Source organism: Aspergillus aculeatus (genome assembly GCF_001890905.1).
Source record: "Aspergillus aculeatus ATCC 16872 unplaced genomic scaffold ASPACscaffold_22, whole genome shotgun sequence".
In the NCBI taxonomy this organism is placed as follows: Eukaryota; Fungi; Ascomycota; class Eurotiomycetes; order Eurotiales; family Aspergillaceae; genus Aspergillus; species Aspergillus aculeatus.
In genome coordinates, this window is record NW_017962997.1 from 36,644 (window position 1) to 54,181 (window position 17,538).

Genomic DNA, 17,538 nt, shown 5'->3' on the forward strand with positions numbered 1-17,538 from the left:
GATGACTGTGGCAAAGATCAATCAGTTGATCTGCAAAGAATCTGAACTGTGCTTGGTCAGGAGGAAGGAGTGCTCAAGACCGGGCCCGTGGGAGGAGTATTTAAAGGAGTTTTGGGGCCAGGGGGGGAATGCACGCCAGCTCGCCAGACGGCACACCGGATCGACTGCCGAGCCAGCCCGATCCAGGCTACCAAATTAGCTGGTGAAAGAACTTAGTCTCGTTTACACTTCTTCTCGATGAACGCTAAAGTACGACCCAAACCATGGTAACAGCGTCTGTCCCTTCACCTGCGCGAAGACGAGACCAATGACTTCCCCTCGGGTGGAGGTTCCCACATGGCACCACACGTGGTGCAATGAGCTTGGCTTTCGACTATCGATTTTTCGAGTCAGTCCCCCATCGGAAAACCAGGCAGGATGTACGACTGTACGATCTCACCTCGTGGTGGTGGCTGTTTTGCTGCATTCTGACTGCTGGGTTCGGAGTCTCTTCTCGAGAGGATCCTCTCTTGGAGCACGAAATGGTCGAAACGAGGCAGGCACCGGGCAATCCATTGGGATTCCTGACTAGTCGGCGACTGTTTTTACCTAATTGAATGTGCTATAAAGTGCTATCTGGGTGGTATCTGAAGGATTGAGTGATAGGATCTGCTGCTGATCGTCTACCTCGTCATATTCGGATGATCTGCCGAGATCTGGCTGCCCACGTGGGAGTTGAACGCTAGCCAAGACTATGTAGTTGCTTGAACAATGATAGTTCACCTTGGTAAATTCTCAGACTAGTGCTATGAGATGAACTTGAGTTGAATAGGGGCGTTTGGGGAGGATAGACAATTGCCTGGTCGACCGGACGAGTATCCGGCTTCATCCACGGTCGCAGCCAGCTGCTAGCTGCTGCTGCATATCGGACGCCCTCACAGAGTCTCAATTGATCGATGTAGTTGCTTTTAGTTGCGAAATTGGACATAGTATCTCAGCGTTATTGATTAAATTAGATAAAAGGAGAAGATAGTATATTCTGTGCCTGAGATATATCTTGGTGAGCCATGCGGAGTGTCCGGGTGGCAGAGATATATATTCCTAGGTTGCCTTCTCCTAACCACCCAATGCGAGTGCACATAATTTGAGGATTTGACACTATTTATCATTATAAAAACAAAACGAAGAATGCCATCTAAGAAATGACACAGCTTTCTTGAGCCACAAGATGTAGTCTGCAATTAAGAATCACTATGAATCAGACAACATCGAGGGTGAGAATGACAAGTCATCCAGAACGTGTGGATTGCTATATATCGCTACGCTCGAATACCATTTCAGCATGCTACAAACATGCCAAGAGCCAGGGAATTCCAACTTCGATCCCGGGCAATGACAAGATTTTCACACTCGAGATGCGACCGAGTCGAAGTTGCATCATGTGCGGGCATTGAACCAGGGAACCAGCAGTTGGCCGCCCGAGGAGGAAATATCCACGGATGCTGGCTGAGAATAGTTTATGCTATGCAGCTTACGCAGCATAAGTGGGGAAATACCCCGAGACGAGACCCAGTCCCTTATTTCCCTACAACTTAAAATGACATACAGCATGACTTGGGATGCAATTGATGGTTGCTCAACCTGCGCTCATCGCATCCCGAATATCATGTCGCATGATCTTCTCACTCCCACAGAAGTCACCCACGATGTCAAACTGTCATATTGATCTAAATAAATTGACAATCCGGGGATCCAATCCACTGTCCGCCGCCACAACCAAGACAACTCCTTGGCGAACGCCTCCCACCTCGCAGCAGGCAAATTTACCCGCGTGATGAACTGCCCTCCAGTACGTTGACAGAAACCTTGGGTGAGAGGTACGGGAGAGCCGGAGGGCTGTGAGGCTGATCAGCCAGCTCCATAAATTTGTTCCAACGCGGTTTCAGGTGTTGAAGTCTGTAACAATGGTCGTCGCACGCATCGCCTAAAAGCCGCCTAGTTGATCATCACATCGGGGGTATGGATAGGTACATCAACAGAGACAGAATTGAGGTAGGCCAACTCGAATTGAGGCTGCCAATCGTGCTGCGCAGACGGTGCCATGACTGTAAGCTCGCTTTATTTTGCGGTTATGGAAGTTTGGGCAGAATTCTTTCAGTACCGTCCCACAATAGTAAAACAAAGACATTCCTAAGCAAGATGATGGAACATCCCAGCAAGTCGCAATGTCCCAAGTGTTGGTCCGTGTGAAAGGATAAACTTGATGAGCATCTTTGTTCACTTCGTCCCTAAAACATGCCTCTATGGCATCCAACATGGGATCTATAAATAGACCATAACCTGCGCATCCATCCAAGTTAGCCATCCAGAGCCATGTTGGTCCCTCAACCCTGACACTAAAGAAGACCCCCAGTGCTTTTCCACCATAGATTCACTGTACCAGCAATCATGGCCAGCATTGCAGATTCCGACTCGACGGCCGTCATGTCCGAGGGAGGCGCCATCGAGTGGATCGCGTACAAGGGATCCGCGACACCACGCGGGCCCTCCTCGAAGCCGAGTCGCCATATATTGCCATTCCCGCCGCCGCCCAAATCCTTCAGATCGGACCACGCAGCTTGATCGTGCGGGTGAGATGGGAGTGGGCGCTCCGCGATCCCACTCGGGAGGAAGTCGGTGGGTTGGTCAGCACGCTGTGCGGAAAATTCGCCCAGTTGCGGGCCCAGCATCCCATGGCGGGGCCCTTCCATGGCTTCATTCAGATTGGGCCCGTCGTCGTCCTCTACACGGAGGTGCGGTTCATCCCCGCCCCGTGTCAGGGGGCGTTCTGTATGCCCGGGGAAACGCTCTCGGGCCAGACCCGGAGCTATCATGTCGAGGAGGATAGCCCAATCCTGCAGCACTGGCTCAAAAATGAGGTAATGCGCGGCGCTCCGAGCCATCAGGACTTGGTGGCTTGGGGAATCCCTGACTATGGACAGGTCTTTCGGAATGCGTAGGCTTTCTATACGCGTAAAGTTATGTTAAATAAGATAAAGATACGGAATCACCAGCGCAGGTAGTTTTATCCAAGGAATTCCACCATCGTCCATTCCTCCCAGTATGTGATGAATAAAAGCGTCTCGACTGCTCATTGCCGCCTCCAGGATGTAAAAAACCGGCTGTCGGATTATCGGCATGATGCTCAAATATTCTCCACGTTATTCTGAGCGGAGATTATTCTCCAGAGAATCTTAGGCCTAGCTGGAGTGATAATCAATCCAACAAAGATGCAAGGCCATTTATCTGCATTGACCTCGGCTGGTACATGTAACCTTTTCTCGTCAGCTATTGATCTTTCGTACACTAAGTTGCGAGCTTGGGGGTTTGTAGGAGGCGCATGATGATCTGGCTTGACAATCATTCCTCAGTTCCAAGATATGTTCATAGGCACCAAGGCCTGCACAAAATGCGGTGAGGGCGTCGCACCCTGGAGTATGACGTGTGATGCATGCAGGGCAGCGTAGGATTCGTCCCAAGCACCCTGCATGGGACAACAAACAAGGAATACCAAAGACACGTCAGGAACCTTAAAGTCCGACTCGAGATACTTAAAAGAAAATCTCCAAGATCCCTTTCTACCTCCTCTTGTCATGAACCGCAAACCTAGCCTCGCTATTGCTTGTAATATTCCAGCATGACAATCTCAGCGAGCTCACTTTTTGACGAAGTAGGAGCGAGCTATGAAGCTGCCTTTGCAGACAATGCGCCGCTTTGTGCCTTCATCAACCAGGCCAGCAAGAACTTACCCCCCAACAGTCGGGTGCTAGATGTTGGATGCGGCACCGGCAAGCCCGTCGCGGAGATCCTCGCAACTGCAAGCCATGAAGTGCATGGAATCGACATCTCCCCAGGAATGGTAAAGATTGCCACGTCGCAAGTCTGAGGTCAGTTTGAAGTGGCCAACATGAACACCTTCCACCCTTGCCAGTCCGTTGATGGTGTGTTTGCGATTCTGTCGCTGTTCCAGCTCACTCCGGGAGAGCTGTACTCGATGATCTTCAAATTTGCCGAGTGGCTCAACGTGGGGGGCTGCTTGGCCCTCGCGGTGACGCCCAGCACCGGACTGTTGCCGGACAAATGCACCTACGATCCCACCTGGAATTGTGTTAGGATGCTCGGGAAGCACTGGATGGGAAACTACACCGACGAGGTATTCCATTCAGAGGATGGATGGGCTCGCCTGCTGCAAGCGGCCGGTTTAGTCCTCGACATGGAGCCCGTTGACCACCTTTTTTGTCCGGCTGGCCACAAGGACTACACGAGCCTTGAGGTTCAGCACTTCCTGCTCGCAAGGAAAGCTGAGCCGCAGCCTTTGCTGGGCCCGTATCCAGTTCCAATTGTTGAAACGCCTTCAGACTATGTCGACCATCTTGATATCTTCACCGATCGCTTCGTTAGCGAGGATCTCAAGAGCCTCTGCAAACAGGTCGCAGTAGATGGCAAAAAGATGGTTGTCCTCGGGCAAGACAATTGGAGTCACTATGCACGCTGTGGGGAATTACAGGCCCTGCCAGACATCACCGATAGCCTCCCATATGCACCTGACTCGTTGGATGTCATCTTTGCCCCCTGGACACTCGAGAAGCTTCCGAGCCTCAATCAGGCCATCAAGAAGATGGTCCATGTGGCACGTCGGAAGGGTTCACAACTTGTCATCCTCCAAGGAGCTCCTGGAAATGAGGCGGTGATGCACCTGAACGCGGCCGCGCGCTCACCTCGAATCCGCCACCAAGGCCAGATTCTGCAGGAAGCGACGCAACTGTTGACAGAACAGGGGTTCGGGCACGTCTCCCTAAAGCGTGTTCGTGCACATTATGCATTCCCCGAAGAGGACTTGCCAACCCGATGTTCGGTGGCTGCGGAATGTTTGGCCGGGATCACACATCGACAGCATTCGAACTATGAGGTCATCAAGAAAATCCTGACTGCGCGGCTGAAGCTTCATTTCCAGGGCAGCGCACACGCGGTGGGAATGGACATGGTTGCCTTGATTGCGCGGTCGAGCGATGCGGAGACTTGACCGCTCGAGTTGATGAACATCAAAGTGAATATATACTCATATACCCGTGTACCGAGCGATCTTCTCGTATCTTCGTTGAGCTCATGTTCAAAGTATGACTAAAGCCCTTCTCTTCGGGTACAAGAAAGTGGAATCAAATCATATGAATACGGGGTATCATGCGCAGCCCCTAGTGGTGGCTCGTTGGGGACAGACGCTCTGACCCAGTCGCTTACCCGTCTTTCGTGCGATTTTCGAGTGAAGGATTACCTAGAACATGGCCATGAGATAGCAGAAGTGATGAGCATGAGGAGGGGAAGTAGAAAGCAAGGGGTATAATACCAGGTTTATAGGGCTGTGGTCGGGGGTGTTTCCCGAACCAGCCCTAGTTTCGGGGTCTTCACATTAACCCTGACCTGTAATTGAATTAACAAGTGAGCTCCCCGCGGTTTCATCCCGTATCTCCACGAGATTAATACCCCTAATGCACGTCGAAGCTGGGTGGTTGGGTGGTGCTGGTGTTAATCAATGAGCCTTATCGCGCAAAGATCACGCCAACATGTCGTGATGCACCAAGGCTTGGCCTGAGCCGCCACTGATAAATATCTATAACCCCGCAACATCGTCACCTCCCAACACCAGGAGCACGGCCAAAATACCCAGACAGAAACATGGCGGACCACGGTTCAACCTCGAGTGCCACAAAGCAGCCTGACACCAAGATAAATCAGATTGTGGACTCCAGCCCACCACCGCGCCGCACGTTCCGCTCCTTCATCTGGGACACGGATACGCACCTGAAAACCCCCGAGGAGCGACGCCTGCTGCTCAAACTGGACGCAGCCATCCTCAGCATCGGATGCCTGGGGTTCTTCATGAAATACCTCGACCAGGGAAACCTGGCAAACGCCTACGTCTCGGGGATGCAGGAGGAACTCGGCATGTATGGCAACCAGTATACCTACGCCGGGACCCTGTACACGATCGCGTATGCCGTGATGCAGATCCCCAGTACGCTCATCATCCAGCGCGTGCGCCCGAGTCTATGGCTCGCTGGGATGGAAGTCGCTTGGGGCGCATTCACCTTCGCCCAGGCAGGGGTCCGGACCGTTCCTCAGTTATATGTGTTCCGGTTCCTGATCGGTCTCTTCGAGAGTTCCTTCTTCCCGTCCCTCTTGTACCTGCTGGGTAGCTGGTATACCAAGACCGAGCTCGCGAAACGAGTGGCGCTATTCCACATGACCGCGCCCCTCGGCACCGCGTTCGGGGGGTACCTTCAGGCGGCCGTGTATAAGAACCTCAATGGGGCGAGGGGGATTGACGGTTGGCGCTGGTTGTACATTGTCTGTGGGTGCATGACCGTTCCTGTGGGTCTGGCGACATTTCTGTTCCTTCCCGACACACCGTATACCACCCGGGTGTGGTTTCTGGCGGAGGAGGAGCGCGAGCTTGCCAAAGCGCGCGTCAGCAGAGCGGGCGTGGCGCCGCCGGTGAAGATTACCTGGAAGACGTTCACGGGGGTGTTGAATTCGTGGAAGTGGTATGCCTTTGTCATTGGTTATGTGGTGTGTACTCGGCTCTTATCCTCGCTAGCTGATGAGATGGTGTATTTATGCTAACATGTCACAGCTGTACGGCTCATCCTGCGGCGGCAACGGCTACTTCGCCATCTGGCTCAAGTCTGAGAACTTCTCGGTGGCTGATCGCAACCTCATTCCAACGGGGACATCGTTGATTTCCGCAGCGTGTGTGGTGCTGTGGGGGTTTCTGTCCGATTATACCGGAAGCCGGTTTGCTTGGGTGCTTATCCCGCTGGTGAGTGGACTGCCTTTCCCATCTGGTGAGTTAACCTGTGCACGGTGCTGATGAGAACCGAATATGAACAACAGATATGGGGCCTCATCCCCAACGGTATCCTGGCCGTCTGGCCCCACAGCCTCGCACTGAAGGAATTCGCCTTCCTGACCATCGGGATGCAGCTCATGACCGCGGTGTTGTAAGTTGTCCGACAAGCTCGCACCTTCCACCGGATACTGACGGTCCAGCTACTCATGGGCCAACGAAGTCTGCGCGGACAACAACGAGCAGCGCGCGGTGGTGATCAGCAGTATGAATGGCTTCCAGTACGCGGTCGCTGCCTGGCTGCCGATCGTCATATTTCCGCAGACCATGGCCCCGTCGTTTCGTGAGTGTTTCTCAATCTTCTTCTTGGGTTTGTCCTAGATCTAATCGTGTTGTGTTGGCTAGGGTACGGCTTCCCTGCCACGTTTGGGCTGGTGATAGCGGCCATCATTAGTGTGGTGGTAATACAGCTGCTTGTTCGGCGGGATGAGCGGAGGGCGAAAGCACGTCCGGCGAGTCTGGGATCGGATGATGAAGGGGTTGTTGCGTGATGTGTGGATACAGCAGACAAGTGGTGTTGGTGACTACCGCCATATCGAAGTTGTCGGTGCTGTACAATTATCCCTGACTTCCAGAATTGTCGGATATCTCAATGCAGAAATATGGATTCAGATGTTTAACTTGATTAGCGCACGTAAGATGCGGAAATACATCCGGGCAACATCACCGTTCCACTGTCATATGCCAGCAGAACGCGATCCGGGCCGTGTAACAGGAAGCTGAACCAGGGAAGATTCCGGCTTGCTTTCTTGGGGAGGGTTATTTCACAGCTAAGGTTAGGCAGACCATGTTGATGATAATCATCATACAGTATTCTTGATACGCGATAGACACTAGTCACACTGCAGGCAATCTTTGGGGAGGGAGGAAAAAGGAGGTTCCTCCTGCGTCCCTTCCCTGAGGCAAGAAGAAGACAACATTGGAATGGCCCAAAAAACATACAACAGAAGGGATTCGCTGGTGGTCACCCACCCAACTACTAACCTCCCGGCGTGTGGCTTAAGTACGGCTGAGCGGACGGGAAGCCCTGTTTTCCACACCCTGTGGTCGTATGTGCTTATTTCTTCCTGTTCCAAAATATTATACTGCGGTGACGAATTTAACACAATCCTACCCCCCAATGGTCTGTTCACATTCACCCAGTCATCCAACGAAAATAGGCGGTAAAGGAAGATGGTGGGAGAGATTGATAACCGATGTACATTGTACTCCCTACGTTCTCTGTCCTGCATCGTTGCTCTTCTTCACTCATGCTTGGCTGTCCGATCATAATTCCATCTCACCTATTTGTTGATTCATTCCCCCTACACTTGGGTAGACAAGGATAAGTGAATGCTCGACACGGTCACGTGACCCGCGTCCCTCCGTCTTCTTCCACGAGAACTTGTCCAATTCTATCTCTAGGACCTTGGAATACTCGCGCAAGGCAGAAGGCGATCACTTGTGGCAGAGATGGCATCAAACCTTCCAGACCCCGACACGGAGGATGAGATGAGAAGACTTTCATCCCCCGGAGGATGTTACGAGCACCACCTATGAGGTCAAATCGCTGGTCGACCTCGATGGCGATCAGGTGCTTCGGGGAAGGACGCTAGATACCGAAAGTATTCTCCAGGCAGATTGTTTCGAAGATGTTTCCCCGAAAGAACCCTACCAAGGCTACCAAGGAAGCTGGGTACGCTGACTGGGTTCCTCTCATCTCTCCATCATTGGCGTCGCTGATAGTATCTCGAATAGGGCCCGGAAGCGACGCATTGGTATCGAGTGACGGTTAAACCTTCTCTCACTGCATAGACACGACGTGCTGTGCTGATCTTTGCAATAGGCAGTGGCAGTGGTAGCTCGACGTTCGACCGCGTCGTTTCTTCTGGGTGGTCTGCAGGAGAAGCTGAACAGTGGCCGCGGCATGTTGTATGCGAAGGATGAGGATAACATCGAGTCAATTATCAAGTACTATGCTAAACTTGTGTTAACCCCGGATGCTGACCCGCTGTGGGCCAAGACGCTCAAAGAGCTCGTGTTTAAGATGTGGAGAAAGAGCGAAGAGAATCCAAGGCCGTCCAACCCCAGCGATCGAATCTTCGCCGACGAGACAATGCTTAAGATCCTCAAGGCCGCCTTCGGAACCCAGGATTCTGCGTTCTTCAAAGAAGCCGCCCGGTGCCACAAGGGGAAGCTGTCAATGGACTTCTTCGCTTGGGCTCAAGAGCAATTCGCCTGTGAAGGAAGTTCCTTCGCTAAAGTGCAAGACGGGTAGGGCTTGATTCTGCTTCCGGTCGGTCTCGTCTAACAATTATAGGTTGCGTTCTGCGGTCCTCGCCTTCCCAGACTTCAAGCAAAGACATACAGCAACAGCACGCTTGGTTCCCCGGACTCAGTTCATGTCCGACGAAGTTCGGAGCTGGGTGCACAGTGTTCACGATCAAATGCTAGAAATGATGCCGCGGCAGGAGCTGAATCAGCAAGATGGTCATGCTGTAGTGGGCATGGCCATGATGTATTATGATTTTCCCTACCTCTTGACGCGGTAAGTCTTCTTTTCTCGCTCCTTAGCTTGGTGCTGACTTGGCACAAGCATTGCTCCCTCAGTCAAGGCCACCGATAGGGGCCCATTCTTTGCCCTCGGCTTCCTCTCCCAGCTCGATCAGCAATTGAAAGTCGGCACGTTTCCCAAGGAAGAAGGATTCGAACATTACAGAGAGATTGCCTGCGGGCTGCTCTGTCGACTGCATGTCTCCACCTTTAACGTTAATGAAAAGCCAAAGCAGCCCAAAACAGTCGACCCATCTGATACGCTAGCTTACTATCGACGACTCCGAGATCTCCAGAATAACAGGCTTGTGGAACTAGACCAAAAGACTGGCCCGCTCACACCGGAAGAGACAGTGACATTTGTCGAGTCACTGGTTCGTCACAGCCTTGACAATGATCTGATCTAGACCTTCTGGCACAGGGTCGTCACCGGAGCCCCCAGCATAAGCTCATCCACATTCCGCTACCTCTGGCTCCCCTTTCTCCGCTCCTTACTGCTATTTTACCAACAGAATCCTGCTCACCCATCTGTTGCAGGCTTCAGCCAGACGCTTGCGGCGATCCTACGCGCCTACATCAGCAACTACGTCGGCCTGAAGCCCAGCCCGGCCACCAGCAATCTCGTCCACCCCACGGTACAATCCTGTTGCGGCGACTGCTACGATATCAACAGATTTCTCCGCGACCCCGCCAGTCGAGTATGGGTACAACCCATGAACAAAAGGCGTCGCGCGCATATCCATCAGAAGCTTGACCAGGCGCGCGTGGACTGCACTAACGAGACGGACCATTCTCGCGCTACCAATCCCAGGTTGGTGGTGATCAAGACCTTTGCCCAGGTGAGGGATTCCCAGCTCGCCTGGCAGCAGAGGAAACTCGAGGCCAGTAAGCAGATCCAGAACTTTGATCCGGTGCGTCTCGCAATCCTGCTTTCAGATTACTACGAGGATATCGTGCGCATGCGCGCGCTGGATGTTCCGTCTGAGCAGCCTGTGGCATCGAGATCTGAATTTACCCCTGCATCGCTGGCAGGGATGAAGAGGACGGCGGAGGAGGCGGACTTCGTAGATCTGACGTTGGATGATTGAGCACATGGTCATTTGAGTGCACTTGTAAATTCTTCGGTGGTTGAAATCCGTGGAGCGATTGGAGTCTTGCTGGCTGGAACCTCCGACTAACTTGCTTGGTTCGATTTATAGACACATAATCTCTGACGGCTTGAGAACGATTTGATCTGAAGGTGACTACAATGCTCTGTCTGGTCTTCGGCAGATTTCTCACTGGGCTTTGACGCTGGTCCCGGTACGCAAGCAATGTAGCTCATGATTAGATTGATTTGAGAGGAACATCATAAAAACTGGAACCGGCTGAGGCTACTTTGTAGACAACAAAGTTCCTTGAAATTCACCCCCCTTGTGTGAATATTCTGATGAAGAATGTCACCATTCCGCAGTTCCACATCGCCCCAGGACTTACATTCACTCATCTACAGTGACCCAAGAGATCAGAATACCGAAAATTTGATGAAGGGCTATATATATTCACACAAAGACCCGGAAGTATAGTTCTTCCAAATCATCTTCCGAACATAAGGCATAAGAGCTTTGATTTCACACGGCCTGGAACATGCCACACTTACACGTTCGTCCACAAAGCATCCACCATGAAGCATCTTACCCTTCTCCTCGTGGCGATCACAGCCTACACTTCCTGCTTCAGCGACACCTTCCTATACCCTCGCGCTGCCGGTGATCTAGCCGCCAACAACCTCTTTAATTACACCGAGCTGGGGGGACCGTTCAAATGGCACCATATAAACAAGACTAACGCTGCCTGCTCTCAAGGAAAGCATCAATCCCCAATCGACGTCCTCAGCGAGGAGATTGACTATGTCACATCTAGCAGCCTCATATTCGATATCCCCGCCGCCGATGAAGCCAGGCTTTCGAACCTGGGCTCGGGTCTAGAGGTAGCACTGGCGCAGGGCGGTCTCACTGTTAACGAGGACCACCAGTACCAGCTGGCCCAGTTTCACTTCCACACCCCGAGCGAGCATCGCGTGGACCAAGAATACTTTCCCCTGGAGGTGCACTTCGTCTTCAAGGACTATGGTAAGCTACAGCCCAACCCAAATCCCCAACATGGACTATCTTCGAACCAGGCCTCACATCACTAGAAACCAAGATAGCAGTGGTAGCCTTCCTCTTCCAGCTCTCCCCCACCAGCGAAGCCGCTCACCCGTTCGATTCCATCTTCAACCACCTCGATGACATCGACAGCCCTGGAACATCCACGGAGACCGGATATCTCGACTTCAAATACTTGACCGCACATCTCGAGACCCACGATATCTACCGATACATCAGCTCCCTCACGACGCCTCCGTGTACCGAGGGTGTGGCCTGGTACATCAGCGCTGAACCGCTGCCGTTGGATGTGACGAGCTTCAACAAGATCAAGCGAATTCTGAAGTTCAATGCTCGCTTTACTCAGAATACCCTTGGTCAGGAGAATGTGTTGAAGGTGGCTGTTCAGGCGGTGGATTAGAATTTTTAGAGGTCTGCAGCTAGAAGAAACGCGAATTGGGGAGCATGGGGGAATATTCTGGCGAGAATGAGTTGTGCGCTTTGACGGGCTTACCGAAGATGTTATACTCGTACACTCAGTAAACAGACAATTCACATACTGACTTCTGCTCATGATATCTTGACACAGATACAAGGATAGGAGGTGCAGTTCGGATTGTTATATCGTCTCAGTAATGGGTTTACCATCACGTGGATGTTACATTGGACGAGAGAAGAGCTTCAGACCATCAAGAAGCATCTATTGGGTCACAGGGAGTGTCGCCAGGAAAGGCATGATTCTTCAGTTTGCCATTAGAACTATGATGCTTCAGACTGATCAAGCATGTGCAGTTGTCCCACCAGTGCGATAGAGGTGACACAGCCTTGAATGCCCCGGGTGTATCATATGCCATTCAGGCCTCGAAGAATTAGCCGGGCACAGTTGCCATGGTGTCTCCAGATGTCGGATATCTCCACACGACGTACCATATATCACATTTTCTCCTACTAGGCAACGTGCAAAGCGTGAGTGTCAATATCCAACCCCGCGGATCCTTCACCGAGGCCCACAGACCTGACCTCCCGCATCGTCGTCATGCTCTCGCTCAGAGACCACCTAACCATTCTACTGCTCGCCGTTGCAGGGTACTACGGAGCGGAAACCAAACCACATAATCTGACAGAGGGGGTCTTTGGGGTCGATGCTAGCTTTGACTATGTCGTTGTTGGCGCCGGGACGTCCGGCTTCACGCTGGCAGCACGACTCGCGGAGCAGAAGCTGAGCGTGGCTCTCGTCGAAGCCGGCGACTTCTATGAGGCGGTTTGGCCTTTGGCGAAGATTCCAGGGGCAGTGATTGTCGGCCTGGGATCGAGTCCGACTGCGACCACTCCAATTGACTGGAACTTCATCACAGCCCCCGTCCCGGGCGCGAACTACCGCCAGGTACATTATGGCCGACACAAGACGTTTGGGGGTTGGTAAGAAGGCACTCTTTCACCCGACTGTCTGTTGAAAGTATGATTCCATGGCACTGACTCCGTCTAGCTCGGTGTGCAACGTGATGATATACCAGAGGTCCGAGTCAGAGAGTATTGATACCATAAAGCCATGTAAAGCTAACCGATCGCAGACTTGATAACGGCTCCATGCAACGGTGGGCCGACCTCGTCGAGGATCAGAGCTACACGTTCGATCAGGTCCTCCCTTTTTACCAACGAACGGCCACCTTCTACCCTCCTCAGAACGAGCTTCGACCCCCCAACGCCTCCGTGCAATACAACCCGGCCGCATACTCTCCGGCCGGGGAGCCTCTCCAAGTATCCTACCCGATCGACAGTATCCCATTCTCCAGCTGGATGGTTGGCGGAATGCAAGCAATTGGCATCAACCAGACACAAGACTTCAGCAGTGGGCATTTACTAGGTGCGCAATGGTGCCCCTTCACCGTCCGCCCATCAGACCGAATACGGAGCAGTTCGGAAGCGGCATTCATGAGCGCAGCAGCGAACAGTGACCGTCTGGCGACCCTCACTCTATACAAAACCACCATGGGGAAGCGGATACTGTTTGACCCCGACAGAAAGGCGACCGGGGTGGAAGTGCGCACCGGGACTTCAAGGTACACCCTGCACGCCAATCGGGAGGTGATCGTCTCGGCCGGGGTCTTCCAGAGCCCTCAGTTGCTGATGGTCTCCGGCATCGGGCCCTCGGAAGCCCTGAGTCAATACAACATCCCGCAGCTCGTCGATCTCCCCGGAGTCGGCCAGAACATGTGGGATCACCTGCTATTCGGTCCGTCATACCGGGTTCGACTCATCACCGGCACAAACATTGCCAACAACTACGCCTTTGCGGCCGAGCAACTCGCCCTGTATTTCTCCGTGCGTCGGGGTCTCTTTACCAACCCATCGGCCGATTACCTGGCCTGGGAGAAGATCCCAGATCCCCTGCGCCAGCGCTTCTCCGCTGATACATTGCGCAACCTGTCATGGTTTCCACCCAGCTGGCCGGAAGCAGAGGTGCGTCTCCCGATCATCACCCCTAGCCCCGTTCCCTCAGCTCTCTTCCATCACCAACTAACTCTTTCTCTCCCCTCTACGCGCTCGAGAGGACAGTACATCTCCTTCCACATCTTCCTCGGCGATCTGGCGAACCCGCTGTTCGACCAGCCGAAAGACGGATTCATGTACGCGTCGATGATCGGGTCGCTGGTGGCGCCCAGCTCGCGCGGGACGGTGACGCTCGCGTCGAACGACACGGACATCCTACCGATCGTGCAGCCGAACTGGCTGTCGACCGAGGCGGACGCGCAGACGGTGGTGGCCATGTACCGGCGGATGCGGGAGGCGTGGCACAGCGCGGCGATGGCGCCCATCGTGATCGGGGAGGAGTACTTCCCGGGGCCGAAAGTGCAGACGGACGCGGAGATCCTGGCGGTCATCCGGCAGACGGTCATGACCATCTACCATGCGGCGTGCACGTGCAAGATGGGGACCCGGAACGACAGCATGGCGGTGGTGGATCATCGGGCCCGCGTGTTTGGGGTGACCGGGTTGCGGGTCGTGGATGCGAGTGCGTTCGCTATCTTGCCGCCGGGGCATCCGCAGGCCACTTGTTGTGAGTTTTGTTTCTTTCGTTACACCACTGGTTGCCTTTCAACTGTGCAAGGGGTGAATTGAAGGTATAAAATTGTTGTGGATCAAAGCTGATAAGTGGTTAGATATGTTGGCGGAAAAGATCGCGGCGGATATCCTTCATGGTCCTGGGAATGGGGACGGGAATGGGGACGACGGCGACGACGATGGGGACAACGGGGGTGGATGATGCTCTCCCGTAGATCACTGGGTAGGACTCTGTGTTGTGGTCATGGCAGATGTTTCGGATGACGGGTGTTGGCGGGAGAGACTTTTTCACACCAAGGCAGCGAGGAGATGAAGCTACTCGAGTATTTAACTTGTCCATCTCATTGACTGAAGTACTGTACTTGTACTGTACGTAGGCCGGGAGAAGGATCGCGGGGCGATAAGGTCACGTGTTCTATCAGACTGCAGCCTGGTCACGTGCCTGCCGTCGATCTCCACCCACGCTGCTTATCTCCATCCATCCCGCCGTAATCGGTCTCGTCAACACACGCGAATCATCCATCCATCCACCCAGGAACGAAAAGCATGGCAACAAACACTATCGTCATTGTTGGGTGCGCTTCTCGGGCCCTACTGGAAGCCTTATGCTGATGATGCCATCTTAGAGCCGGCGTCTCCGGACTCACCACCGCCTTTCTGCTATCGCAAGACCCGACCAACTCCATCACGGTGGCCGCCAAACACATGCCCGGGGACTATGACATTGAATACGCGTCTCCCTGGGCCGGTGCCAACTACTCTCCGTACGAATCCCCCTCTCGTGGTTTTACTACACTACTGACACATCATAGAATGGGCGCAGCTGGTAGCAACCAAGCCAGATGGGAACGAGAAACCTGGCAACCGCTGCGGGAGATAACGGAGAAGTACCCAGAAGCCGGCATTCACTTTCAAGGTATCTTCACCCACCCTGTCCGCCCGCCAGTGTCGGTCCAGACCTAAGTATAATCCCCAGACAATGTAATCTACAACCGCATCAAAGATCAAGAGACAGCGACCGGCAAGAACTTCGCTGCCCTCATGAACGCAGAGCCGTGGTACCGCGACGTCGTCCCCAACGTGTGTATTTGACCCCCCATCCCCCCTTTCTTCTACACCAGTCCACTAAGCCACAGCACAGTTCCGATCCATGCCTAAAGACCAGCTTCCTCCTGGCATTGACAGCGCCCAGACCTTCACTTCCGTCTGCGTCAACACCGCAATTTACCTCCCGTGGCTCGTGGGCCAGTGTCGCAAAAACGGAACCATATTCAAGCGCGCCGTCTTCAAGCACATCACCGACGCAGCACAGGCCCACCACTCCGGACGCCAAGCAGACATCGTGGTAAACTGCACCGGTCTTTCCTCGAAGACCCTCGGGGGCGTGCGCGATGAGACGCTCCACCCGGGCCGCGGACAGATCGTCGTCGTCCGCAACACGCCCGGGAAGATGGCCGCCCTGTCCGGAACAGATGACGGGGAAGAGGAACTGTGCTACATGATGACGCGCGCCGCCGGGGGCGGAACGATTCTGGGGGGCTGCTACCAGCAGAACCAGTGGGATCCGCTGCCGGATCCGAATCTCGCGGTACGGATTATGCGGCGCGCGATTGCGGCGTGTCCCGAGCTCGTGGCTAAAGGCCAGGGCATTGAGGGGCTGGACATTATTCGGCATGGGGTGGGGTTGCGCCCTACACGGAAAGATGGACCACGGGTGGAGCAGGAGTCAATAGGAGGGGTGGCGGTGGTGCATAATTATGGGCATGGCGGGTTTGGATATCAGGCTTCGTTTGGCTGTGCGGCGGAGGCTGTGCAGTTGGTCCAGGACAGTCTGCGGCGGAGGGCGCAGGCGAAGTTGTAGTTGTGCTTTACGCCTATTTGATGCGGTAATAGAAGCGTCTCGTATCGACACATCCCGGGCCCACTAGCTAAGCGACATCGGTACTAGTATGATCTGTTGCTGGTGCCCAGCCAGGCTGAGATTCCTGGGTATATGACTTCCTTCCTTGTCTATCATTTATCGTCCAGATACGATGCCCCCGAGTCCACATCATGGGCTTCTACAAATTCTCCTATCTCCCAGCAGAACTGCGAATACAAATCTGGGAGGACAGTCTTCCGCAGAAATTTGGCCGTCCTATCTACCGGTGGAAAAAGGGGTGTTGGCAGTTGAGCCCCTGCGACCCAACCACCGGGGCTGGGCAGCCTAAGCTCGAGTTCTGCCACACGCTCTTGCAGAACGTACAAATGGACCTCCCACAGGTCTTTGTGAATCGGGAGGCGCGGGCCATTGCCTTGAGATGGCTCCAGCGCCAAGGAGCAACGATTACAGTCGATCCAGCGCAGCAATCCTTGACGGCAGCACGGGTGTTTGACCCCATGCACGATGCGCTGTACATCTCCTCAGGCGCATCCGAGGATTACCTTCATTTCATCCTCGAGCCGTTCGAGCGACTGGAGGAGCTGGAGGGACAATCCGTCACCACCATACCGCCGGCCGTCCGACAGATCGCGCTGGCCAGAGAGCTGTTCGTCAACTGCGCCGGCCTATTCCACGACATTTTCCGGCATTTCCGGCACATCCAAACGGTCTACGTGATCGAAGACGTACCGCCGGATCTGGAACAGCCGATGGAGGATACGCTTCAGGACTGGTGGGAACTCGAACGTACCACTGGCGTGCGCATTTCGTGGGACTTTACTCGGGACCGATTCACGCGACCCCTGAGCGATGCAGCCGATGACCAACGACTGTGGGCACTGCTCAACCGGGCCAGCGTAGGGCTACGCCGGCAGTTCCCACCGGAATTGCGGGCTGTTTTTGAGGTGTATCCCGTTGTCGCTGTGCACAGATGAGCACAAACACCCAAATTAGACCAATGAAGTACTGTAACA

At 53.8% G+C, this 17,538-nt stretch overlaps 7 protein-coding genes across 7 annotated transcripts; all 7 read left to right on the forward strand.

Moving 5' to 3' along the window:
* The first annotated feature begins 3,626 nt into the window (after positions 1 to 3,626).
* ASPACDRAFT_1860400 (uncharacterized protein) lies at positions 3,627 to 5,239 on the forward strand. Its single transcript, XM_020197737.1, has 2 exons — positions 3,627 to 3,877; positions 3,950 to 5,239. Exons 1-2 carry the CDS (start codon positions 3,656 to 3,658, stop codon positions 5,039 to 5,041), a joined length of 1,314 nt encoding a protein of 437 aa, XP_020051356.1. The 5' UTR covers positions 3,627 to 3,655; the 3' UTR covers positions 5,042 to 5,239.
* Positions 5,240 to 5,772: 533 nt separating this feature from the next.
* On the forward strand, positions 5,773 to 7,359 carry ASPACDRAFT_5775 (uncharacterized protein; the record flags this gene model as incomplete). Its single annotated transcript, XM_020203282.1, has 5 exons — positions 5,773 to 6,585; positions 6,650 to 6,835; positions 6,910 to 7,016; positions 7,066 to 7,205; positions 7,268 to 7,359. Coding segments are annotated over 5 exons (1,338 nt in total), but the record flags the coding sequence as incomplete, so codon positions are not given.
* A 1,194-nt stretch (positions 7,360 to 8,553) lies between these two features.
* ASPACDRAFT_1860402 (uncharacterized protein) lies at positions 8,554 to 10,697 on the forward strand (the record flags this gene model as incomplete). The annotated part of the gene is made up of 6 exons (XM_020197738.1): positions 8,554 to 8,597; positions 8,660 to 8,679; positions 8,752 to 9,175; positions 9,222 to 9,449; positions 9,498 to 9,828; positions 9,967 to 10,697. 6 exons carry the CDS (start codon positions 8,554 to 8,556, stop codon positions 10,540 to 10,542), a joined length of 1,623 nt encoding a protein of 540 aa, XP_020051358.1. The 3' UTR covers positions 10,543 to 10,697.
* Positions 10,698 to 11,117: 420 nt separating this feature from the next.
* On the forward strand, positions 11,118 to 12,001 carry ASPACDRAFT_1860403 (carbonic anhydrase family protein; the record flags this gene model as incomplete). Its single annotated transcript, XM_020197739.1, has 2 exons — positions 11,118 to 11,565; positions 11,631 to 12,001. 2 exons carry the CDS (start codon positions 11,118 to 11,120, stop codon positions 11,999 to 12,001), a joined length of 819 nt encoding a protein of 272 aa, XP_020051359.1.
* A 615-nt stretch (positions 12,002 to 12,616) lies between these two features.
* Positions 12,617 to 14,845, forward strand: ASPACDRAFT_55385 (GMC family oxidoreductase; the record flags this gene model as incomplete). Its single annotated transcript, XM_020202987.1, has 6 exons — positions 12,617 to 12,666; positions 12,730 to 12,999; positions 13,067 to 13,096; positions 13,152 to 14,040; positions 14,137 to 14,638; positions 14,742 to 14,845. 6 exons carry the CDS (start codon positions 12,617 to 12,619, stop codon positions 14,843 to 14,845), a joined length of 1,845 nt encoding a protein of 614 aa, XP_020051360.1.
* A 344-nt stretch (positions 14,846 to 15,189) lies between these two features.
* Positions 15,190 to 16,783, forward strand: ASPACDRAFT_1883687 (FAD-dependent oxidoreductase; the record flags this gene model as incomplete). Its single annotated transcript, XM_020198341.1, has 5 exons — positions 15,190 to 15,218; positions 15,270 to 15,407; positions 15,456 to 15,559; positions 15,620 to 15,723; positions 15,785 to 16,783. The coding sequence occupies 5 exons, from the start codon at positions 15,190 to 15,192 to the stop codon at positions 16,502 to 16,504; spliced, it is 1,095 nt and encodes a 364-aa protein (XP_020051361.1). The 3' UTR covers positions 16,505 to 16,783.
* Positions 16,696 to 17,499, forward strand: ASPACDRAFT_64639 (uncharacterized protein; the record flags this gene model as incomplete). The annotated part of the gene is made up of 1 exon (XM_020204016.1): positions 16,696 to 17,499. One exon carries the CDS (start codon positions 16,696 to 16,698, stop codon positions 17,497 to 17,499), a length of 804 nt encoding a protein of 267 aa, XP_020051362.1.
* Between the last annotated feature and the right edge of the window lie 39 nt (positions 17,500 to 17,538).

Coding starts and splice junctions, on each gene's coding strand:
- ASPACDRAFT_1860400 (XM_020197737.1), top strand. CDS start 3,656: ATGACAATCTCAGCGAGCTCACTTTTTGACGAAGTAGGAGCGAGCTAT. Junction 3,878..3,949: donor TCGACATCTCCCCAGGAATG/GTAAAGATTGCC, acceptor CACCCTTGCCAG/TCCGTTGATGGTGTGTTTGC.